Source organism: Patella vulgata, chromosome 1 (assembly GCF_932274485.2).
Source record: "Patella vulgata chromosome 1, xgPatVulg1.2, whole genome shotgun sequence".
Classification (NCBI taxonomy): domain Eukaryota; kingdom Metazoa; phylum Mollusca; class Gastropoda; family Patellidae; genus Patella; species Patella vulgata.
In genome coordinates, this window is record NC_065879.2 from 45,116,507 (window position 1) to 45,143,196 (window position 26,690).

Genomic DNA, 26,690 nt, shown 5'->3' on the forward strand with positions numbered 1-26,690 from the left:
GTCAATATGTAATGTGACTATTCACCGGGTACAGACATATAGCTATACAGACGTCGTGTGTATAAATACAACGTGCGTATATACTGGCTCACTGTATCTTAGACTTCATTCAATAGAGGTAGGTGTTTACTATATCACATACTTTATATACTATATCTATGTTATACGTATGTCATTATCAAATGCATTGCCTGGATTCATTGACCAACCTTATAACAGCACACTTTAATTTAAAAATTTTCCGGAGCAGTATGATAGTCATTTAATTCTTGTACCCAGATTCGGATCAAGGCTCTGATGGGCCCTAGGCAGCTCGACCAAATGGGCCCTTTGTAGAACTGGTTTGCCGTAGTAAAACTAAGACCGCTGTAAGAGAAACGAAATTTCCGAGGATATTTAATTTAACAAGTAATACTTATAGATTTCTGTACTTCTTTGACAATTTCTTTATTCACACGTTCGCCGAATAGTTCGATAAACTCCTCAAATTAACATAGATACACTACCGCGCCCCTTATTACCAAACTTTTCTATGTGCGCGGCTAGAAAAGGATCGTATTCTGACAATAGATCCGTAAGTCCGGCGAAATTGCCGTTGTCATCCTCTCCAAACACCTCGTGGCTGTGGCCACGGAATGGCGACAACCGACAGCGTACAACCGACACCACGCGCTTTAAGACTTCACGCCAATAGGCGTTTGTGGATTCTATTTCTTGAACTATTAAAGTATCTATTCGGCCTTCTTCCTGTTGTCGTACTACATACTTTCCGTGCGCCTCTAGATGGTCGTCACTGACGTCATGAGTCTCTATCATGGTTAACGCATTTTTTCAGTCGTCGATACCTTGGGTGCCCAACGACGATCGACTGTTACCAAACAACTTGCAAATAGAGCAGTATAATCTGCTGTCAGCTCCATCTCCATGCCCAGAAAGAAAGTAGCACAACCATTCTCGTTCTACCTTTTCACCATTGACGAGTTTCCGATAGAAAAATTCCATTGTTATTTTACGTCCATACTTTTGTTTTCCTACTATCTTCTTAGAAGTGGTAACCGGATACCAGGCTAATACAAGGCGAGCGAGTGACCAATCTCCCAGTTGGAGTGATCGATCACACTAAAGCTCATCTCGAGCACTATGATGTCACTAACCGTGTGGACCCTCTGCCCTCATAGTGAACGACCGACACAACCGAGTGAGGTTCGTCGGAAGCGTAGTCCAGTGAATTTAATAATGTAAAACATCAAATTTGAAAAGGTTGTCAAAAATTTTATGGGCCCTAGGCAGCTGCCTACACTGCCTATGGGGTAATCCGCCTCTGCTTGTACCCCGTCTACCGAGTTGTAATTGGGCACTGGGCTTGATATGATAGTGCACAGATTGGACCAGATAACTATACAAAAGAAATTTAACCGGTGACATTTATTTGACCTATTTGCTTAATACATAACAGTAAGCCGGTTAATGGCACACTGGGGCATGCTGGTGTATCTATATTATTGGCGTTCAAAGGAAGGGGGGGGGCGAAGATGGCGACGGCCCCAGACATCCATATCTGGGGCATACAATCAAAGAGGGTTTTTTTTAAAAAAAAATTATGAGATCATCGCTGTTTAACATACATTATGCAAGAGCTAAATATGCAGGTCTTTCTTTAGGCCTGAAATCTTATCTAAATTATTAATTAGACATTAATTAACTTATCCGGACCATAATAAACTCTCGATGTCAACGCTGGCCTGTGATGTTTACTGGATTAGAATCCCAATTGCTGCTCCACTTTCATTCTTGATTTAATCATGAAATGGATAATCGAGACTATGTTTTTTTTATCGTACCGACTTTAGTAATGATGATCGAGGCTAGGACGAAAATTCAATCGCTAAAATCTCGATTCAGAGTGGATCAGTTTGACTGTAATATTCAGCAAATTCCTTTTACATTATCTAGGTTTTAACAATTATAGTGAGAACTGTCAGCTCTTTATCTAATCTCCCTTAATGTATCTTTAAATTTGTTATGAGAGAGAGAGAGAGAGAGAGAGGGGTGGGTTTAACGTCCACTCGACACAAACTAGGTCATTTCATTTTGTCTTATATATTAGATATCAGAAGCCCATCTTTTCACGGTAAGGGCAAGATAATAAAATGACCAATAATTCGTGTTTGCAATGTTAAAAACTGTGGATGATATTGAGGTAAAGACTTGGCTCCCTTAATAATTATATATTTTTCATCTCACCGTTTTGAGTACTAGGTTCTATACTTAGATCTTGAGGGTATGCAAATCAAAGGACTGTCCCCGGATATAACCAAACCTCTACACGACACTGATCTATATAGAAATATATTTGGGGTTAAAGAAAGGGCAATATATTCACTCTGTATTATTTGCATATAAATGTTATTAATAACCCTAGAATTAGAGTACCTGTCAAAAGGTGAAACAACTAAATCTAAAGCTGATTGTTTCCTATGAAGTGCCAAGGTATTAGTGTTTACAAGACCTATAGAAAAATATTTTCATAAGTGCTATCATGTATGAAATCCCAAACCCTCTCTTCTTAGAAAGTGTAATCGGGCCTTTTCTTAAAATAAAAATCAGTCAGATTAATATTGTGCCGACATTTCCTTCCCTTTAGATTTTGTTAAATAAAGTTTTGTTGAACACCAAAATAAAAAATATTATTTTTTTGTTACCTCTTCCACTCATGGTTTCTTCCCACGGACGGAATAGAATAGGGAATGTGTGGTGGTCCTTGATCGCTAACCTAGAGGTCTCGTGTTCAATTCGGGGATTGGCCGAGAGAGTTCATCGTGACTTTCCGGCGTCGTCGCCTGTCAGCGGTGCAGGACAGGTGTTCTGACAAGACACAATCTAATCTATAGTCATTCGGGTTGTACGAAAAACAGAGGTCCGCTTGTACACATTGACAGTCGGAATTCGATAGAAGAGTACGCCGTAGCGCCGCTGTCCGGGCGAAATTTATCTCACAGCACACTATATGAGGCACATTTCTTGTCAAAAACTAGATGAATGTTTGCTTGAAAGTTGAAATAAGTTAGATACGGAATTGTTTCAATTGAAACTTTTATGCATTTTATGGTGAATCCTGTATCTAAAGGCTAATCTAATATAATCTAGTCCGTACAAGATGGCGATGTGCACAGATGCTTACACGATTAGACTTGTTTGAATATTGTATCTACAAAGTGCTTCATATTGATAAGTGGGTGGATGAACAAAAATTTAAAATGTCGTCTCTATTTCCAGGTGTCGACCGTGTATAACGTTACTATATAAGTTAGTAAACTTAACCAGAACAACCAACAGATTTCATATAACATTACGTCAATTGTCCAACCTATCCAAAATGTCTGGTCCAGGGCCTATGGTAACATTTAACAACGGAAACAAGTTTCCAATTATTGGACTTGGATCTTGGCAGGTAAGAATTAAGGGACTGTCTCGAGAATAAGGTATTTTGTATTTTGTAATTCCGAAATGGCGACCTGAATTCAAATCCTACAGCAATGACAGCAAAGACACCACAATTTCAGTAATAAATCTTGTATTTTCTTTTACTTTAAAGATGCATTATGTAAGAGCAAAATCTGGCTATTTAAGATCTTCTTTTTGCCTACAAATATTTTATGAATTATTATCTAAACATTTATTTATTTGACAAGACCATAATATGATGGCTCAGATATTAAGATATCTTAGTTAAACGTTAATCTGGAAAATAGAGACTTTGGTTTATTATCCTAGCAATGGTTCTTGACAATCGAGAGTTTCAGAACTATTTCTTGTAAAAGGTCCAAGCAATCATATCATCGCCCAGAATAAAGTAATCAGACCGAAAATCTTACATAATGCACCTTTAAGTATACAGATATAAATGTAAATGACACCACCATTTAAAACAATCGGATTATCTCGACGTATTCTTGTATTTACCCGAATATTATGGCGGTATTTAAGGGCCAAAACTAAATGTATGTTGAAAGTGTTATTCTACATCATAGAAAATACCTAATACCTAAGTTGCAAAATACAAATGTCGTTATAAAAATACATAATGCCGTTAATGTAAAAGTCAAATTTTAATGTCAAATTACAAAATGTTTTTTGAAAAAAATCCACTAACGTTAAAAACAACACAACTTATTCACATATACACTTCAACAAAGTAACTTTGTCAATTGACATTTGTCTTTCGTCTTCTAACACATCATGAGTTCTTGGGGTCAATGGTCAATGATCACTGGATTACATGTAAAATTGGTAAAATGAATGCTCCAAAGAAGGAAAGATAACTTTCGATGACATTGAGAAAGTAAAGCAGACAGCAATGGTTGAGGAAATTTTATCAAATTTTCAGAGTAGAAATAAAAATTTATGTCATGAATTCAAACATCTGCGTTCAATTCACGACATTAAAGTTCAGCTAGATGTTCTTTCTAGAATATTGTCAGGTAAATTTGAGACTTTTGATTGTAATGGCATTGGATAATGTTGTTTTACCGAGCGGAATCTCTCACCCGTATACCAGCACCCAGATTCGAATTTCGAAATGAAACATATTCCTAGCGCCAATTAAAACCTATATATAATTATCACGAAAGTAATTTTTACCTTCATATTAGAAAATAACATTTAAGACATATTAAAGGCTCAATACCACTCTTGTTGTAAATGAATAATATGTCCCAATCTTTATTCTGGTCAACAAATTGTACTATTTTAGAATATTTCAATTAATTGATGATACAAATTTCATCTTAACACATCTTATTTAAAAATTTTGAAAAATTCAACATAATGGTTTGAAACGTCTAACGTAAACCTTTCAAATGAAACTTCGATTTAAAAATATTTTCGAACCCTCTGGATAAGTAAAATAGGATGTAATGGATAATTTACACAACAGGTAGGACACTTAAACATCTAGTACTTAGATAGAGATATTATTTATTTTCTGGAGCTTTCAAGCCAGCAAGAGTGTTATTGTCCCTTTAATGCAAAGTATATCACAGAGTAAAAATACACAGAGTGGCGACTCGCATTACGGCCCATAGTAACACAGCGACGCGCAATGCATCTTGGGAATTGTCTGTAATAACCACACACTGACAGTTCGCTCAACGACGTTACGATATCTTTATCGATGAACTAAATCTCTTTAATTTCGTAGTTTTATAGTATTTTCGGTAACAAAACTACCGAGAATTATCACATACAATCATACATTAGTTGTGTGTGTTTTTCTGGAATTTATAAAACATGTTTCATATTTTTAAAACATGCATAGATAAAGCGTGGTACAGCCCGGAATGAAGTGAGAGACGGCATTTGTGACGGTTTATGAATTGGTCTATAAGGCCGTAAATTATAGTCGATTTTAAAAAGTTTTTATTAACTTTAAAACTAATCCACCAAATACTTGTTGTTTCGATTCCCAGATTTGAAATGTAATTTCCATACACCTTAAAATGGACCATTTGAAAATGTCAAAGTGACACGCCCTTTTTTGGATAAGGCCTATTTTACTCAACATCAACATGATTTACCTTTGTCTTCTAGAGCTTATTACTGTGTGATTTTCTTATTTATGTTATGTTAATAAAGTAAGCTTTCATTAAAATATAAAAAAAATAATTTAAGAATATTAAAATCGAATTTCAAATAGGCATATAACGTTTTTCAATAAACAGATTTGAGCCGTTGGTTGTTTTCCAAAATACCTTTGGCCCCAACGTTGACTCACTGTGTGTTTTATGCTTTTTGTTCTATTAATTAATGTAGGCTTTCATTTAAAAAAATAATAATAATAATTAACGATATTAAAATTCTATTTGAAATAACCCTATAAAATTTCTCAATAAACATTATTTGAGTTGATTGGTTTCTCTTTTTACAAACAAGTATAAACCAAAAACAACCTTAGAATGAATACTTTGCATATTGCTCTGGGTGTCATGTAATGTTTTGACGGACTTTATAGGCCCCCTAATACTATGAAATTATCCATTTTACACTACTACACAAGAATATTTTAAATTATTATAACTGATTATTTAGAAATAGAAAATTTAGTTTACACTGTGTACTTATGGAATTATCTGCCATGAAAACTGAAGTTAACCATACAGCATACTATTACTATATAATGACAGAGTAAAGTAAAATTATTTTGAATTACTGAATGGTTTAAAATTAGTGACAGTGCTTCAGTAAATATTTTATTGGTCGGAATAAGGCCTACCAGTAAAAGGGGAAATGTGATTTTGAATAGCATAACAGTATTAGGATTACTGTATTAAAAGCTTATTGCAAGTGAAAATTGAGCAAAATATATAATATTTTTGTTATGAAATTTAGAAAGGTATATTCATGTAACATACCATATACTCAACACTTCAATTGTTTACCACAAGTAATTGTAGACCTACATAGAATCACATCTTTCGATACACAAAATATAGAATGTAAAAAGAACATGTATAACTACAGACTTAATGGGTAAAGCTTACGATTTAAAATTTGATCCTTTAAAAATCACAACTACATGTAATTCTAAAATTACGAAAATACAAGATAGCATGCGATAAAGAATGCAAGGAATGAGTTGGTTTACATCGAAGCGCAACTACTTCTTGTCCCGCGAAAGCGCAACTACTAAAAAAAAAGATCTACAATTTAAATTACCGGATATTAATACGTTTATTAGACCTAAGACTATGTCGTGTCATGGATTCAAGTGGCGTGGTTTCGATTCCCCGCTTGTACGCGACAGGTGTAGGGTCGCCTGTCCAACCTCGTGGGTTTTCTCCGGGTCCTCCAGTCTCCTCTCACTCAGTCACTGCTAAAAAAAAAAGACCCATCAATTGAATTATCGAAATAAAACTGAGCCATGTTAGTCCCGAAATTACCTTGATTTGATTTAGCTTAGACAAGTTAGAGCGAGAGGTCATATTTTCATAAGTTAGATAGCCTAAAGACGTATACCTATAGATCTACTTCTAGGCCTACAGTACTCAGTACTCTACATTGGAATAATATGCAATATAATGCAATTAATCAATCAAATATGAAAACACCTTTCACCAAATATGTACTCTTACAAAATAAATTTTTTGATGATATGTACTGCTGTTATTATTATCTATAGTATTATAGTATTTTCATCTGTTCAACTGCGATGATTAGTGACATTACAGACAAAACCCAAGATGCAGTGCGCGACCTACTTTGTATGCAAATGAAGCAGTCGCCACTCTGTGTATTTTTACTCTGTGGTATATATAATACAAAAGAAACCCCCCAAAACTATTACAGTAAATATACTAATATATCGCACACTGGGCTAACTGAGCACGCAGAAAAGGGTACGTCCATTTTGCACCAAGAAGCACCGAAACCAGCTTTGGTGGCAAACTGTTTTATATTTCACAGAATCAAGGAATGAATAAACAACTGGAATACAAAGTTCCAAAGGTCTCCCTGTGTTGGCTTTTCAAGGTATATTACCGTAAACATACTAAAAAATATGGGGGGAATCGGTTTAAAGTAGGCTCACTGTCCACACAATAACTTCCAAACTAGCTTTGGTGACTACAAGATCTTTATTTCATCAAATGGACAGATGCATAATGTATGAACATGCAACATCTCATTAACTTTCTTTCTTGGCGTATCGAGTTATATCATCGCAAAGGTCATAGCACCCGGATTCGAGGCGAGGTTCGTGGGTTTAATAAACAAAGGGTACGCCCACTCTGCATCAGAGATGGACGTACCCCTTTCTGCGTGCTCAGTTAGCAGTAATAGTTTTTTGAGGTTTTCGTCTATTATATTATACTTTGCATTAAAATGTCTTAAAATATTATTTTTTTAAAGATACATTATGGGAGATTAGATAAAGAGCTGACAGTTCTGACTATAATTGTTAAAACGTAGATAACGGGAATTTGCTGAAAATTTAAGTCAAACTGATCCACTCTGAACCGAAAATTTAGCGATTGAATTTTCGGTCTAGCCTCGATCATCATTACTAAAGTCGGTACGATAAAAAAACATAGCCTCGATTATCCATTTAATGATTTAATCATAAATGAAAGTTTAGCAGCAAACCAGATACTAATCCAGTAAATATCGCAGGCTAGTGATGACATCGAGAGTTGATTATGGTCTGGATAAGTTAATTAATGTCTAATTAATAATTTAGATAACATTTCAGGCCTAAAGAAAGACCTGCAATCAGTGTTGACGTTTCTAGTGGTTTACCCACAGTTCCGTGCATCAAACGCCAAGAACTGGCCGTAACAGACCATTTCATTGGCTAATCCCTCACTTCAACCAAAGCGCTGGTAATATAACAGATCCTAGTGTAGTAAATGAAATGAAATGAAATAAAATGAAATGGGGTTTAACGTCCTACTGTTCTGATCCTAACCTGTGCTAATGAAGACGTGCATACGCCATACCGTGTGCTATGAGGGAAATTTTGCCCGGGCAGCGGCGCTACGGCCTACTCTTATATCGAATTCCAACTGCCAAGGGATCTTAAACGTGCACGCCAATGTGTACACGGGACCTCGGTTTTTCGTCCCATCCGAACGACTAATCAGCTGTCCTTGTCAGGCCCTCCGCCCTGCATCACTGACAAGGGGAAACCACGCCGGAAAATCGGGATGAACTTTCTCGGCCAATGCAGGGATCGAACACCCGACCTCCAGGCTAGCGAGCCAGCGTCTTACCCACTTAGCCACGTGATCCCCCTAGTGTAGTAAAGACAAGTAAAACGAAATTTTGCACTATAAAAACGAAACAAAATAGGATCTTTGTTTTAATCAGATTGAACTTGATCCAGCCCTGGATCCGACAGCCAGCCGTAAGCGTACACGTGTTTAGCTACTTTAAGTGGCGTTGATTGCCGTTGATCCCTTGAGAAATAATCCAAATATTCAGAAGTCAAAATATTTAAAAAACGTGTGACGAAATTTTAAACATAGTTTAATCGTGTTTTATTTACCCCATTGACGCGGCGACCTACAAGATAAGATTGCCTAGTCACTGCAACCTTGGACTTTAACCACACATTCTAAAAAATAAGTCCCGATTACCGCCATAGTATGCGTCATTTGGAATTATTTATATCACGCTCAGCGTGTCTTTAATTGTTGGTGGGGTGCAGCCAAGGAGTGCGTGTATTTGAGGGAGGTGCGGGTGTGTGTGTGTGTGTGTGTGTGTGTGTGTTGAGGGGGGGGGGAGGTTCGGGGGTATCGATTCAATTTTAAGGAATTCTAACATTATGATTGTTCAAATAACACAAGACGCCCCCTGAACACCCAACCTCCTTTCTCGTTGCACACCACCCGGGGTTACCCCAGTCTACTCTAGCTATCCAAGACCCGGCCCAATAGTTGGAAATATTGATTTGTCTGTTAATTTAGACAAGCGTGAAAGGGTATGAGTTGGATTCGCCCATTACTTATGCCAGTGATAAATGATAAGAAATTGATTCGCCTATGAGTTTAGACAACGATTTGCATTTGCAGGGTTAGTAAAACTGTAAGGAATAACGGTTAAATAAATGCTAATGTTGTCATTATAAAGTAATTCTTTAAATGTGTTGTAGGACAGATCTTTTCTGAATTAATAGTGTAAATATTTGCCGAGTTATTAAAGGCTCATATCAGTGAATATCAATCAATCAACTAGCCAAGCGAAAATATTAACCCTATAATTGAATAGAACATGTACCACTCACCCTCAACAGTTAAACATGCAAGCCTGTGATCGTAACCATGCCACTTGATTCGATGGTATGCCAACCCTTATGATCTGAAGCCAACGCGTTAGACCACTCACTCGTAACCCCCTTTCTAAAAAAATAAAAGCATTCGTCATAAATTCTTGAATAAAACAGGGCCGTAACTAGCTCAGAGCAACACGGGGGACGGGAAGTGTTCTCAGGGGTGCTGTAATATTGACGGACAATGTATATCTACTTTTTTATGGTCGAAAATCTTTTCACAGTGGGGGGGGGGGGAATCTTTTTGCAGGGAGCCCCCCCCCCTTGTTACGGGCCTGAATACTAACATGGGTGTTTAGTTGTGAAAGGTTTTAAATACTGTGTTTGAATATGAATAACCAACAGGCCAATGAGTAAAATGTGATGGTCTAAATACATGTATATCTGTTGTATCGCGCTCAGCTTTGCTTTCAGTCTACTTCTTAGTCTATCGTTAACCATATGACAAACCTGTTTCATATAACAATGGTAGATAGTGATTGATTGACGAGCGCGCAACATAAGGGGGCGGGGGTGGCACCCTCTCCGAGCTTAGTCCAGATAGGCAAGTGGGCCGATTTTTTGCCGGGTAGGCCGTTTTGTTTTTCAGGAAAATGGGCCGGTTTGCCGGAGTCTTTTACTCATTCAATCAAACCTAAACGACGAGGTCTACAAATCAATATTCAACTCGGTCATTTAAAAATTACATAATGCTATACTTACTAAATACTTTTCGACCTAACTGGGGGTAATATTTGATTTTCTAATGCTGAGTTGGCCGATTTTTTGATGCCCCCCCCCCCCCCCGGGAAAATATGTCTGTGCGCCCCTGGCGAATACATGTATATTTGGACACGAGGTGAAAGAGCATGTCTCTTGTTCACCGAGCGACTCGAGGCCAAAATATATATGGACTTTCGAAAGCACCCCCCCCCCCCCCCGCGGACGGGTTATTTTCCCGAATAACTGACAGATTTGTAGTAAATATGTCGTTATATTTTTTTGCTTAGTTACTTTCAGTTTTCAAATGGACCACTGGAATTTTTGGGACCATATCTTTGATATTGTAATATTTAATATTTTGTGCTAAGATGCGTAAGAAGTAAGTTATTGGAAAATCACTGTATTTCATTTTGTCCTGCTTTTGTGTGCATTATAACGTGTATTTACCCTTTTTTAACGTGCCTAGATACATTGATTCACAATAAAGTTTTACTGCAAACATTACCATGAATAGCCTGTATACAATATTCATCAATATCTTAATATATTTTATTCATGTCAATGTGAAGTGTGCAAGCGTTCCCATCAACCGACGGAGACAGAGAGTTTAACGTCCAACTCGACACAAAACTCCCAACCCTACTCCTTTCAAACAGATATGTTTTATGATACAGCATGCACGTGTTAAGCATTCGGCCATACCCACCACCCTCCCCGTTTCGTTGGTTAAACATACGACCTAATTATGCACGAAGGAATAGATCTTATTGGTAGAAGTTATATTTATATCCTTAAAATATTTAATGTCTTTTCAGGCAACGAAAGAAGAATGCCAAAAGGCCATCCGTGCTGCTTTAGATGCCGGTTATCGCCATATTGATACTGCTATGGCATATGGAAACGAGGCTGATATTGGAGAAGTGTTACAGGAATATATGAAGGCGGGAAAACTTAAAAGATCAGATTTCTACATCACAACTAAGGTAAATGATATTATTGGCGTATTGTATGTCAGTATATATGTGATATACATGTATATGTTGTATATTTTGTGTGTATGGTCTGAAAATGTATATTTGTGTCCTGGACACTTATTTGCTGATTCCTTAGCTCGGATCAAATAAATACATTTCGATTAATGTACATTTTGGGGAGAGTAAAAATAACACTTCTTTCTCCTTAATTTGAAATGTGGGGTGAGTAAAAATGTTAAAATGACGTCTATTTTCTCCAATTGCCTTCTACAACAAAGGCATCTTTTTAATCTGATTGCATTATAGTCAGGGAAATTGTTCAGCGTTGATATTTTGCTTTTATTTTATTAGTTAAAGTTAAATACTCAAGTTGAGTACAGTTAAACATTTCCGAAAAATGTAAATGAAAACCAATGGCTTCAACGTCCATTAAACGTAATACATGAATCCCCAAAATGTAAAACTAGTCTATTGAATACAGTATAATTAATATTGAATATTGTTAGAGATACATTATGGGAGATTAGATAAAGAGCTGGCAGTTCTCACTATAATAGTTAAAAACTAGATAATGTAAAGGCAAATTGATCCACTCTGAACCGAGATTTTAGCGATTGAATTTTTGGGTCTAGCCTCGATCATCATTACTAAAATCTAAAAAAATATCGCAGGCTAGCGTTGACATCGAGAGTTGATTATGGTCTGGATAAGTTAATTAATGTCTAAATAATAATTTAGATAACATTTCAGGCCTAAAGAAATACCTGCAATTGTCAGATTTGGCTCTTGCATAATGTATGTTTAATTATATTTTAGCTGTGGATTACATACCATCAACCAGAAAGAGTCATGCAATGCCTGGATAAATCACTGGCTAATCTTAAGCTAGACTATGTTGATCTTTATCTTATTCATACGCCATGTGCTTTTGAGGTGAGTTCTGGTAGCGAATATCCCCAAGATTAGCTTTTAGTTATACATGTATGTTGTGATGGGCGTGTGGTGACTATTTTTAGAAAACCTAATACCATTTCTCACTTATTTGGGAAGGTTCCAAATAATAATTTGATTACAAAGCTGCCACAAAATCATTTATTTTTGGTGAAATGTATAGATTGTACTTGTTCAACTTTATATATTTTGTTATTATCTGAAAATTTCCTAATAATGATATATTTTAATTTCATAACCCAGGAAACTGGAAATGGATTTTTCCCTGTACGTGATGACGGAACACCAGCTTATCTGAATATTCCTGTTGAGGACACCTGGAAGGTAAATATGTATACTTCGTGAATCTCATTTGGCTAAAATCCGTTTTATTGGCTTCATTTATTACGTTTCAAATGATAATGTGTAAGAAATTGAGATGTTTATAGTCCAGAGGCAGAAAGTGTGTGTGGGTGTGTGTGTGTGTGTGTGGGGGGGGGGGGTCGCCACCCGAGCTGTAAATTTATGAGACCAAGGTTTTCTAGATTCCGAATATGTGTGGTGATCAGGCGTTTGAGGGGGGAAGGGGCGTCTTCCAGATATATATATATATATATATATATGTTTGGGGGGGGGGGGGCAATGTCTACAATTTGGGAAAAATGTGATTATGATGATCATGTTATATATTAATATAATATTAATTTCTAGGACTGTCCATCTTTATATGAGTGTTCATGATGTGACTGGAGAACAGTTTTGATTTGTGGCGCGGCTATGGTAGGGGGGGGGGGGGTGCAGGTGTGCGTGTGTAAAAATGGGGGGGGGGGGCCGTTAAAATTGGCGGAAAATGAGTTCACATTGATTTAAATGATGATTTTCTTAGAACTTGATGAAACATCTCTATATGTGTGTATACGATGGCAACATGTAGTTTTGAGAAAAGAAATTATTTGGTTTAAAATTGACCTTAAAAGTGGCTTCTCGTTAGCTTTTTCGTTTAGTACCAATTTCGTCATTCACATGTCTCTTGTTTACTATGTTTTTTTTTTTTATTTACGTTATTTAATATTTTGAATGACGAAATTGGTACTGTACGAAAAAACTAACGATAAGCCACTTTTCATGTCAATTTTGCACCCCCTCCCACCCCACACAATGGGAATCTTATACACATATTTAGAGATGTGCAGCGGAATTAAAAAGTAATGTTTTTACCAAGCTCTAAAAAAATCATCATTTATATCAACGTGAACCCATTTTCTCCAAATTTTATAACCCCGAACTCTTCCATATACGCACGCATGCACCCCCACCTCTCTACAAATCAAAATAGTTGTCCAGGGGCATCTTATATACACTTATTTAGAGATGGACGGTCCTAGAAATGTATGTTTTATTAATATCTAAGATAAGTTCCCAGGCAACGAAACATACGCCCACAGCAGCTATATCGTCCGGGCAGTCAACAAGAGTTGTCGCATATTTTTACTTTTTTCGGTAATGAAACATTTATAATACATTAAAATCTGATTAAGGGTAACAACTCATTAAGTAATTATCAGAACACCATTAGAATTTGTTTTTTTATAATGTTCTGCCCCATGGTAACGTTTAGTATACGAAACATTTAATATCATGGATTTAGCTGTTCGAGTCATAAAGATTCATTGAAAATTCATGACCTTAAACACTGTGTATAAATTTAAAGTCAATCGGATATTAACTTTAGCCTCTAGAGCGCCCACAAGATTTTTCAAAGTGATCAAGGGTCATAACTCTTGCAGTAATTATCGGAAATCGCTGAAAATCAATAGGTTTCTTCGTCTCATGACCTTAAACACTTAAAGTCGATCGGATATTAACTTTAGCCTATAGAGCGTCTATAGGACGTACGGACCGGACGGACCGACGGACGGACAGACGGGCGGGGGCGACAACAATACACGACCACATTTCAATGTGGGCCTATAAAAATGATCATCATTAATGTCAACATAATCACAATTCCCCCAAATGTTGGCATTGGACCCCCCCCCCCCCCGAAAAAAAAATCTCGAAAACGCCCCCCTCATACACTTGATCACAACACATATTCGGAAATATTCTAAATATGCCAAATGTTTTTATTGTATATTTGTGACCACATCTCCAACTTTACCTGAGCAATAAGGCTCCTTCCCAAACATAGAATTGAACCCAGGAAATGTTCTCAAAAACACAACCTGACGGAGGACCGGACGGACGGACCGACGGACGGACGGTCGGGGGCGACAACAATATACGGCCACATTTAAATGTGGGCGTATAAAAATGATCATCATTAATGCCAACATAATCACAATTCCCCCAAATATTGGTATTGGACCTCACCCCTCCCCCCACAGGAAAAAAAAATCTCGAAAACGCCCCCTCAAACACTTGATCACAACACATATTCGGAAATATTCTAAATCTACGAAAAAAAAAACCCGACTATTAAAATCACCACATCTCGTTGATTTGGGTCCAAATAAAACTGTAGATTTCAATGAATTCAATATCTTGATTAGTTTGGGTGAATGACAATATGTCATCGTTGAAAAATTTTACTTCTATAATAAATAAAATTTGAGATATAACCGAGTTTGTCTTCCACTGTCGGAAAAAATAGGTCCAAAATTAACCTAAAATTATTACTTCCGAGCTGAGTTAGCTTTCGAAACAAAACGTGAATCATCTAGAGCTTCTTTAGTAATCAGCATAACACCAGATCAATACTTAATATTGACAAATATATTAATACCTGTTGATTGATGAGATATATCCACCTTAATATTGACCTAAGTCAGATTTAATATTTGTTGTTCAGATATATACATCTTGAATGAGCGATTGGCGTTATCGTAAATCCTCAACAAAATTAATTACTAATCAGAAAAGGCTACCTCTAGAATGTTTTCTTCCGGGAATTTTCAATTATTTCTTTCAGTCATTTTTCTTGATGAACGCTAAAAATAAAAAAAACACTATGGTTTTGTATTTTAGGCAATTGAGAAAGCTGTCACGAGTGGTAAAGCTAAAAATATCGGAGTGTCTAATTTTAACAGCAAACAGGTAGCGAGAGTGTGTAAAATCGCAACTATTAAACCCGTTACAAATCAGGTGAGTAGTATGATATAACAACCCCTATTCGCCGTTTAGCTAGAGTTATCTTACTTGACTCACAATTTTGATCTTGCCCCTGTTAGTCCATCCTCGGTATCCTCAGTGGTTTCATTCCGTTCTACTCCACTAACCCCTGGGTTAATCTAGGGGGGGGGACGTTATGAAGTTATCCGCCCTTGATGATTGTGCTATTTTTATCGACCAATGCCATATATCGTTAATTGAAAAGGAAGTTGGCTAAGGGAAGTAACTCTCATCGGACAAGGTTAGAAGTTAGCCTAAATGAGTCCAAATTATTCTAAAGCCGTATTTATTAACAACATAATATGTGTAGTTTAATGGCCGAGTGCGAGACATTAAGTAATATACTAAGCAGCAAAAGAAACGACAGGTTGGTATGTTACTCTGAATACATAAAACTTGCCAAATGTTTTTATTGTATATTTGTGACCACATCTCCAAATTTACCTGAGCAATAAGGCTCCTTCCCAAACATAGAATTGAACCCAGGAAATGTTCTCAAAAACACAACCTGACTTCTGGGATGGTAATGTGTTCTCCGTGATTTTCATGTGACTCATGCTGATCGTGCTGTTCACCGGGACCACGGATGATCGCCCCCGAACTGGTAGACCAAGGGTTACCACAAGGCGACAAGACCGCCATGTTGTGCCGCCGCAGCACGTGCAGAATCCCTTCACAGAGGCATCTGAGACAGCACGTCAGACAGTGAGAACAAACGGAATACCCATCACTACCGATACAGAGGGCCGACGACTCACCAGAGAGAAAATCCATTGCCGTAGACCATACCGTTGACCGATCCTCACACCTCGCCATTGACGTGAACGTCTACAGTTTGCCCAACAACACCAGAACTTGCGACACAGGTAATGGAGAACTGTTCTGTTCACAGATGAGAGTCGTTATTGCGTATCAACTGCAGATGGCAGGACCAGAATATGGCGTCGACCGTGGCCAGTGTTATTCTGACCAATGTGTCATGGAACGAGCCTCATGGTGAGGTCCAAGCGTAATGGTTTGGACTGGAATCGGCCTGAACCAGAGCGTGGGTCCTGTGATGTTCCAAAATCTTGGTCCGAGGAGAGGAGGCGGCATCACAGCAGTGCGCTACATCGATCAAGCTCTCAGACCCCACGTCATACCACATTTAGCACGTCATCGAAACAACGTTTTCCAGCATGACAACGCCCGTGCCCACACCGCCAGAGTTACTCGGGACTTTTTACAGCAGAACGGTAACAACGTTATGCACTGGCCAGCCCTTAGTCCGGACTTAAACTCGATTGAACATCTTTGGGATAATTTGAAATCGTGGAAACCCTATGGATTAACCCGGGGTATAGTGGAGTAGAATGGAATGAGAACACTGGGGATACCGAGGAAGCTGTTAGTCGTACTTACATGCATATGCACATGACCTCGATTGACGTTTAAAAAAATATGGGCGTTTTTTCTTCATTATAAAAACAACTGATTGTTTTTGAATAGAATGAGATAGGGTTGTTGGACTATCGCGGCCACATTGTTTTTTTTTTTAAAAAAATAAAAATCCCTTAACGGAATGAAACTTACAGCGTATAATTACCTAAATGCCCCCCCCCCCCCCCCGCCACACTCATCTATGTGCAGACATCGTGGACAAATTTTGAAATGTATGATGATTTCCGATAGATTTGTAATAAGTTGAGTTCACAGTTATAGTGGCCATACATCAATCAAAATTCATATTTATATTTTATAAAGCTGAATCAATCAAAATTCATCATGTAATCATTTATATTTACTAAGGCCGAATCAATCACAAATTCATGTATTTATATTTTCTAAGGCAGAATCAATACAAATTGATGTATTTGTATTTTTGAAAATTTAATCAATCAAAATTCATGTTACTGTCTTTTCTTAGGTTGAATGTCACGCCTACTTCAACCAAGCTAGACTCAAGAAAGCCTGTGAAGACTATGGTATACTTATAACTTCTTACGGTTCTCTCGGTTCACCAGGCAGACCCGATCGTTTGTAAGTAATTAGTTTAAAATCTCCCAACAAAGTAGCATGAAAGACAAATGCGAAATCAGATTATATGTAATCAAATGTACGTTTCTTAAAAAAAAAAAAAAAAAAAAAAAAAATACCCAGATCTGTCAAAGCCCTCAATGACAATTATAGAGCCAGGCCATACTCCTCAAAACTGTCCAGTTTTGTACCTTTAGCCGCAAGCTCAAAGGGATGTGTCGTGCATGAGGAAGAACACGCTTACTCTATTTTATACGCCTCATGGGATATCCGATTTAATTAATGAGTAAAACACCTACCGATTTGTTTTCAGAAAGGAGGCCACAGAACCCGTCTTATTAGAAGATCCATTAATTAAACAATTGGCTATAAAATACAAGAAGACACCAGGACAGGTAAACTATTTATTTTAAAGACTGTTGGTTTTCTATACTCTTCAAAAAAAAGTAGGGGATATTCAGAAACAGTACAAAACTGCGGAATGCACTGCTGTTTTTATTCGAGGTAACCAGTGTATGTTAATAACAGGCCAATTGCCTATACATGAACATAGACAATTGATATGGGCGGCTTATCTGACGGCCCCATTTCACTCGCAAAGAGATACACCGTCAAAAGTGAAAATGAACGTTTTTGATTTTTTGTCTTAATAATGAGTAATGGCTTCACCAATCCTCAGACATTCAGCAATTCGTCGTGGCATGCTCCTAATCAACCGTCCAATCACGATTTGGGGCAATCTGACCCACTCCTCTTGCAGTGCCACGGCCAATTCTTGCAGTGTTGTCGATTGAGGTTGACGTCTCCCTTTCAAGTTAAACGTAACACACTAAAGCAAAGATACGCTAAACAGTAAATCTTATGCAAGAACCGATAGGAAAGCAAACATGGATAGATAAACCAGCACGCGGCCGTTTTCATCAACCTTTCCTTGAAGTGTCAAATTTGACAATGAACCCCTCCCGTGTATGGCGCTATTGCGTGTTGCATGTGCAGCTCAGTGTTTCTGTTGGGGCGATAAGTTCTTCATCTGTGAACATACTCTCAAAGCATGTCAAATGTCCATGACTATATATCATATCGCAACCTGCATAGGCTTTTGCATTTCAATATCCCCTACTTTTTTTGAAGAGTATATATCAAACACAAAATAAAAGTAGAAGGAAAATTAAGAGTAAACTCGTCTGATTCCTAAATGAAATCCAGCTGGTCTGATCACCACGAATCATTAAAGTAGTTGATCTAATTAAAAGAAGATGCCAATTACGCTTGCTGCAGTTTTTTGTTGTAGTGCATTGTCATATTTTCTTTGCCGAGGTGTTCAGGTCGCGTGAACTTATTGACCAATAATATTGTCTCTATTGGTCAACTGGGACTGTGTTTAGTTAAACATACATTATGCAAAAGCTAAATCTGATTATTGCAAGTCTTAATTTAGGCTTCAGATGTTATAGAAATTATAAATTAGATCTTTATTTAAACAACAAGCCCAAAATCAACCCTGTAGACCCACGGATGGCTCGGCTACAGCTCGGATTTAAATAGGATTTCACTAATTGATTAAATCAAATATGGGGCAACCTGATGAAAATATGTCAGTTAGATCGAGGCTAAATGATAGAGTGTACTTAGCGAGGCCGCTGTAGAGCGTTTCCGTATGCCATTGAAAACTTTACTTGATAATCGAGATATGTAGGTGGAGGTAACGCCTGTCAATCGAACGATCGGCCAAGGCGAAGACGCATTTCGCTACCATTTCTAGTCAAATATTACAACGATGATAACTATGTTCAGAATAAAGTAATTTGACTGAAATTTACAATATATGCTTCTTTCATCGTCTACTTTTGAACTGTTATAGCAAGAATGGCCAACTCTCTATAAAAATCTCCCATAATGTATCTTTAAGGGAATGTTAAAACCCAAGTGAAATGAGTTTTAGACAATAGTTTGCGGTCCATCACCGACAAGAAACCGACAAGAATGTCAATAGAGCTAATATGGTGACCGACCAGTCGGTCTTCTGCAAAGACAGCATGCAATGATTTATCTGTTGACGAAGTGAGGAGGGCGAACCGATGTTGGCTCAGTCTTATAAAATTGGACGAAACCCTCGATCCCTTTAAGCTACCGTTATTTCTAACAGCATTTTAAAGAAGTTTGTGCTCAGTTGACCCGTGGTTTAGGTAATAAAATGTGCACTTTATTTGGTCAGAATGGTTTTGTTCGCCAATGATATTGTCGCACATCAGATCCCAAAGAGAACAGATAACCGATACAAATGTAGTTAGATCTAGGTAGAGCAACAATATATTCTAGTCAGAATAAACTCAAAATCTAATTTTTTAATAAATTTCCATTTGTCAAGGGTGAATATCGATCTTTAAGATTACATATTTATTTTCAGGTTTTGTTACGCAGTTTAACACAAAGGAATATTCTGGTTATACCAAAGAGTACCAACCCTGATAGAATACAACAAAACTTTCAGGTAGTCTAATTATTATTTACAACACGGGGGATCACGTGGCTAAGTGGGTAAGACGCTGGCTCGCTAGCCTGGAGGTCGGGTGTTCGATCCCTGCATTGGCCGAGAAAGTTCATCCAGATTTTCCGGCGTGGTTCTCCATTTTCAGTGATGCAGGACGGAGGGGCTGACAAGGAAAGCTGTCTAGTCGTTCGGATGGGACGAAAAACCGAGGTCCCGTGTACATTTTGGCGTGCACGTAAAAGATCCATTGGCAGTTGGAATTCGATATAAGAGTAAGCCGTAGTGCCGCTGTCCGGGCAAAATTTCCCTCATAGCACACTGTATGGCGTATACCCGTCTTCATTAGCCCAGTTCGGAGTAAAACAGTAGGACGTTAAACCCCATTTCATTTCATTTCTATTTACAACACCATAGGATACTGCACAGTGCACAATAGAACACGGACAGATCAAACCAAGCCGTGTTCTTTGTATTTGTGCTATGTTTGTGTTTGATTTATGTATGCCGTGTTGTTTTTTGTTTGTGCCATGGGTATGTTATATAGAAGACCAAATGGGATAATGTTAATGATTTTTGTTTCTACATTCTAGTTTGAAAATTTGATATACGATAGCAATATTTGAAACTAGTGATCATTGTTTCCACATTCTAATATCACCATTTCATGCACAAAATCAATATTTTAAACAAGAAGTTGATCTTAATAGATGTTTACCATACTATTATTTTGTAGATTTTTGACTTCAAACTGACCGAAGCTGAGTTGAAACAAATAGACGGAATAAACAAAGAACATAGGTACTTTAACATGAAAGAGTAAGTTAACTTTATATTAAACTACTCTCAAAAAGTCCCGTCTAATGATCTAATATATTTCAATGATTTAATTGAAACCACAATTGGCCTGATCAAGACGGCAGAACGCCCGCTGGCTTCTCCAAAGTGTCCGATTATCCAAACAGATATTTACAATATCTATATCCACTAAGTGACCATGATGAGCTCACTTATTATGGTTTGAGGATGTTTTTTTTTCTAGCTGTGGCAGTCGAGGAAGACTGAATAAAACATTTTTGATTTGTTTCAGGGGCGTGGGTCATCCAGAGTATCCAGGACAAGAACCATTTTAAAATAGAAATTAGATTATTTTATATTTGTTTTGTTTTCACGTTTTTACCAAGATGCTTTTATAGCCTTTACTTTAATAGTTTTGTACGTTTTTAGTGTTTTATGTTTATAGTTTTGTAAGTTTAGAGTGTTTTATGTTTATGGTTTTTACCTTAAAGGTTTATTGCTTTATGTTTTAATTAAATCTAATCCCCCATTCCGAGTTGTATATGCTCTTGGTCTGCTCTACATAAATACTTCTTTATTTTTAAGTCCTAGTTGAGCTTCTTTGGTTTGCTTAAACCATTACTGCCGTACGAAAAGTTGAACACGCACTTCATAAAGATGTTGTCACAAAAACCGAAAGGAAAGACAATGTGGTTTAATGCAACTGCATACACATTGCATTGAAATAATATTAGGAGGAATACATTAGATTAAGGTTTAAGGAATTTCGCACTATTTATTTCATTTCGTTTTATTACTGGCATTTTTATTTTATTTCTAGATTGTATGTTTAAGATTTATATTTATACCGGTGTAAACAAATCTAAAATTTATTTATTATGTTTGACAAAATACACAATTTTACCATGTTTGTTGTGTTTGTATGTTTTGTCTGTATTTTTCCCTTTGAGTTAATGTCCATGTCTTTTTTTAAATATCCACCGTAAAGAAAGAGATTTAATAGTGCCATGAAAGAAGATGTTGCAATGTACCGTTTTGTTGCCAGATTTTATAAAAAGTTATCAATGTTTTCTCAATAAAAAGTAACATGTTTAATACGTGTTTTAAAAAAATATCTTTTTACTATAAAGAAGTATTCAACAGATTGTCCATTTTCATTAGAAAATTCATATGAAATCAGTATCAAATTGTAGTTGTTGTATTCAGCATCCCACTCTCTCCGTGTCTGTCTCTTGTTTGTCTCCAACCACAATCCCTCACAAATCAGCAGTCCAGATCTACCTGGAAAATATTTTGGTAATGCTGTTTCGGCAAGACGAAGTGTAGAGTTCAGTGGCCGAGTCTCAATTTAGGCAAAAGAAAAATGAATAAATACGTAGCATGTTCGGTATACATACCCTATAACCCTCTCCCCTAAACACCAACGTTCTCACCACTAACATGATGACGAAACTGTTACATTAGGATTTCCGCTAACATGTTTTTGTTAGATCTAATTCCCATAAACTGACACATGTTAAGATGCGAGTATTTGACCGGTTTTGAGTATGGCCATTTTCATTTTTCTTGTCAAGATTGGTTTCGATATCACCTGTTTGGAAACAAATGTTAATCCCCACCCTAGCATTAGTATCCACAAACCAAATCACAGTGTCTATCAATTTGTCTTACACTAATCCGTACGTCAAGTTAAAACTTAAATTGTCACAATATCATATCTGAAAATTTCAAATACGAATATTGAGCTGTTAGGAAATTATTGCTACATTTTCTGAACGGAGTTACGTAACCCATATACCTCAATTAGCACTTCAGCAAGTAAATAGTCTGTCATTTCATCCTAGGTGGAAAGGGACGTAGTAGACATGGTTATTCAGGCTCTTACATAGCGTGGAAAATTAAAGTTTATATTTATTCGACATTGTATTAGATTGTTTTAGATTGTTGCACATGGCCAGTATTAACGTAGATAAGAAACTTTCAGACCGACTTGACCAGATATAATACACTGCAATTCGTTCATTTTCTTAGAACAAATATCAGAGTTTCAGGTTTTGATTCTCTTCTGACATAAAAATCGGTTCATACTCCCAAGCAAACATGATACACCCCCTCCCCTCCCATCAAACTGTAAACCAATTCTGGTTTTCACGACACCAAATCGAATGCGCTTCACAATCCTGGTCGTGGCACCAACCTGAAAGTGTATAACAATCCTGGACCAAGCACCTAGTACTTCTGGGACCGTCTATGGGTGAGGTATTGTTCCGTTTGGACCTCGTTTGTTGTGATTTTTCCCCAATACCAATTAATGTAAGCAACTACAGTTCAGGTTTGGTGATTGATAATCCAACTATTTACCGAGAATACCGAGTAGTTCTTTCAATTTAACCGAAACAAACATAAAGTACTACAGACTATTCTATTAAAAACACCCAAGACGATTTTATAAAATCAAACGGAAACAAAACAATACTCCCCCCCCCCGTCCCCTCAACCCCAAGAACCAAAACAAAACAAAAACAAGTCTAAAACTAAACTTAAACATACATTATGCAAGAGCTAAATCTGCCTATTGCAGGTCTTATTTTAGGCCTAAAATGTTATCGAAATTATATTAATTAGACATTAATTAACTTATTCAGATCATAATCAACTCTCTATGTCATCGCTAGCCTGCGATATTTACTGGATTAGGATCCGATTTGCGGCTCAACTTTCATTCGTAATTAAATCATGAAATGGATAATCGAGGCCATGTTTTTTTTTTATCGTACCGACTTTAGTAATGATGATCGAGGCTAGTCCGAAAACTCAATCGCTAAATTCTCGGTTCAGAGGAGATCGATGGAGATCGATTTTACTGAAATTTTCAGCAAATGACCTTTACATTATCTAGTTTAACTATTATAATGAAATGAAATGAAATGAAATGGGGTTTAACGTCCTACTGTTCTGCTCCTAACCTGGGCTAATGAAGACGGGCATACGCCATACAGTGTGCTATGAGGGAAATTTTGCCCGGGCAGCGGCACTACAGCCTACTCTTATATCGAATTCTAACTGCCAAGGGATCTTTTACGTGCACGCCAATGTGTACACGGGACCTCGGTTTTTCGTCCCATCCGAACGACTAGACAGCTTTCCTTGTCAGACCCTCCGTCCTGCATCACTGACAAGGGAGAACCACGCCGGAAAATCTGGATGAACTTTCTCGGCCAATGCAGGGATTGAACACCCGACCTCCAGGCTAGCGAGCTAGCGTCTTACCCACTTAGCCACGTGATCCCCAACTATTATAATGAGAACTGCCAGCTCTCTATCTAATCTCCCATCATGTATCTTTAAATATACAAAAAAGGGGACACATTTCTGTGATAAACTGTTTGAAATTGTTAATTCAACACCAGAGACGTGTTACCACTTTTTGTATTTGGAAGATTCATTAACTGATGGGTTTTTTTCGAATTCATACACATGAGTTTGTTACTTGAATATGTGGTAATGATCAACTGACCATTTGATAATTTTCCATTAAATACAATTATACAATAATGTTAATTACACAATCATATTATCACAAAAAAATACATTTAAACTGTTCTAACTTTTTTTTCAGGGCTTCCGGTCTGGGTCACCCCGAATGTCCACTAGACGAACCATTCTAACTCTGAAGATTTTATATGTTAATTATCAGAATTAATCTTTTGGGCGTATTTAATGTTTTTGTAAACAGTCGGACAACAGGGAATCAATTAGATTGAACTAAGCATTGACTGTATAGCTTGTATTAATAGATATATTTCAGTTTTGGATTTAAACCACGAAAATGAACAATTCCAAAACTTTTATCTTAATAGAATAAACTAGTGTAAAAACGAATATGATTTTTCCCGTTTTAATTGGTTTATTTTTGTTAAATTAGTGTGTATGCGCATGTGCTAGTTAAAGGACAATATATTGGTGCCAGTCATTATCACATATGTGATAGAACTGGTTAAACACGTTACAAATATTATTTTTTCACAGAGATCTTTGCTACGATAGATGAGTAATCAATGTTTCAACAATAGGAAGTGACGAACGCAAAAGGAAAACACGAGTTATCCCTCTATAAATTATAAAGGAATTATTATTAGTGAGCAGAAATTCGCCCATGTATCTGTTATCACCCGTCACTTCAGCCAGTTTTATAGAGGGATAACTCGTGTTTCCCTTTTGCGTTTTGCATAAGTGATAATGACTGGCACCAATATTGTCCTTTAATGCCTAGTCAAAGCAAAATATGAACGCCTGAGTAAGATAATTTACAAGAAGTGTTAAATAAGTGTGTAAATACTGTAAAAGTGATCTTAATCTTTTAGAGGCATTTAGTAACTGGATAGAGCAATACACAAAAACACATACTTATGGAAAAAACAGCTACTTATTTATTTGGGCGACGTTTCGAAGAGTATTCTCTCAACGTTATCAAGCTAATACAGTAATACAAGAATTATGAGATCAATATATACAGAAAAACTATAACAACAATTCATGAAACCATACAGGACAACAACAAGATCAAAGGGGTTTATTCTACAAAAAACTAATTAAGTGTTAAGTGAAGCCATTGAGTATAGTTTAAGCAATTAAGTAGCTATGATGATAGATACAATACTACCGACAGTATAGTACCTACAATACAATTATGATATACCATGGTTTGTTTAGATAATGGTAATTAACTTTATTTATCTGTGTAATTAAATGTACAATTAGACTAGAATAAACCATAAGTTGTAATAAATCTAAGAAATAGAGTGGATATAACTGATAAGTTGATAATAATATTAGAAAAATGAAAAAAATAAAACTAATAAAAAATGAAGAATTTAGGTGTATTTGATAAGTTCATCATAAGCACTAGGCATGCATATCCCTGAGTAACGGTTGAGGTCTGGACTGTTTCTTTTTATTTGTATGGCCTCAATAATTTTGCGGGTTTTTTCTATCGTAAGGTTGGCTGCCAGGGTTCATACCACCTCAGAAGACTCCTAACCCCAACAGGCATCCAGGTAACATTTTCTAAAGGAAGAACTCTCAAAGATCTCCTGAAGGCCAGTGGCAAACTTCCCCCAACCAAACAACCGAACCCAAAAGAATGTGTTTATGAAATCACCTGCACGTGTGACAAAAAAACATCGGAGAAACTCGACAGCCTTTACACAAGAGAATCAGTCAGCACAAATCCAAGTCCTCTACTACCAATTCAGCTGTGGCCCAACACACACAATCCAACCCAGGATACAGAATTAAAACGTATAGGGTCCACTCTACACAAACTAGGTAATTTTACGATTAAGATGGCGATTCCGTTTTCGATAATTTGCTTGGACAGACAAAACTACACCATGTCATATACAAGCTTGGGATCGACATCGCGCCACTTAGCTCAATGACAGACCTCATAATCTAAAGCGCATGTGTTAGACAAACAAGGTTTGACTTCGCAAGGGAAAAGTTCCATGAATGCCCAATGCAATTTGTACAGAATAAAACTATTTGATATAGAAATGAAAGGTATGATACAGGATTCTGAGTATCATACACTACACCTACACTGTTAATAACTGCGGGAGGTTTGCAGCAACATCTCCAGTACGTTCTCGTGGCTGGAAATGTTCCGTGGAAAATCGGAAAACCGAACCGCGATTGCTCGTGAGTGGTAGAGAAGCATATCGGCTATGTCCGCGATCACAACTGTTAAATCATCCGTAGCGTGAAAGGTTTTAAGAGGCGGGGGGTG

At 37.0% G+C, this 26,690-nt stretch overlaps 1 protein-coding gene across 2 annotated transcripts; it reads left to right on the forward strand.

The window, feature by feature from the left end:
* On the forward strand, positions 1 to 24,729 carry LOC126807973 (aldo-keto reductase family 1 member A1). 2 transcript variants are annotated; one of them, XM_050532980.2, is made up of 11 exons: positions 1 to 118; positions 3,277 to 3,451; positions 11,341 to 11,508; positions 12,316 to 12,432; positions 12,694 to 12,774; positions 15,457 to 15,573; positions 17,507 to 17,619; positions 17,930 to 18,011; positions 20,024 to 20,107; positions 20,841 to 20,923; positions 24,522 to 24,729. In XM_050532980.2, exons 2-11 carry the CDS (start codon positions 3,377 to 3,379, stop codon positions 24,568 to 24,570), a joined length of 969 nt encoding a protein of 322 aa, XP_050388937.1. In that variant the 5' UTR covers positions 1 to 118; positions 3,277 to 3,376; the 3' UTR covers positions 24,571 to 24,729. The 2 variants fall into 2 exon arrangements, with proteins under 2 accessions (XP_050388937.1, XP_050388945.1); XM_050532988.1 differs by lacking the exon at positions 24,522 to 24,729 and adding an exon at positions 21,195 to 21,997.
* The last annotated feature ends 1,961 nt before the right edge of the window (positions 24,730 to 26,690 follow it).

Coding starts and splice junctions, on each gene's coding strand:
- LOC126807973 (XM_050532980.2), top strand. CDS start 3,377: ATGTCTGGTCCAGGGCCTATGGTAACATTTAACAACGGAAACAAGTTT. Junction 12,775..15,456: donor CTGTTGAGGACACCTGGAAG/GTAAATATGTAT, acceptor TTTGTATTTTAG/GCAATTGAGAAAGCTGTCAC. Junction 20,924..24,521: donor AGGTACTTTAACATGAAAGA/GTAAGTTAACTT, acceptor CTTTTTTTTCAG/GGCTTCCGGTCTGGGTCACC.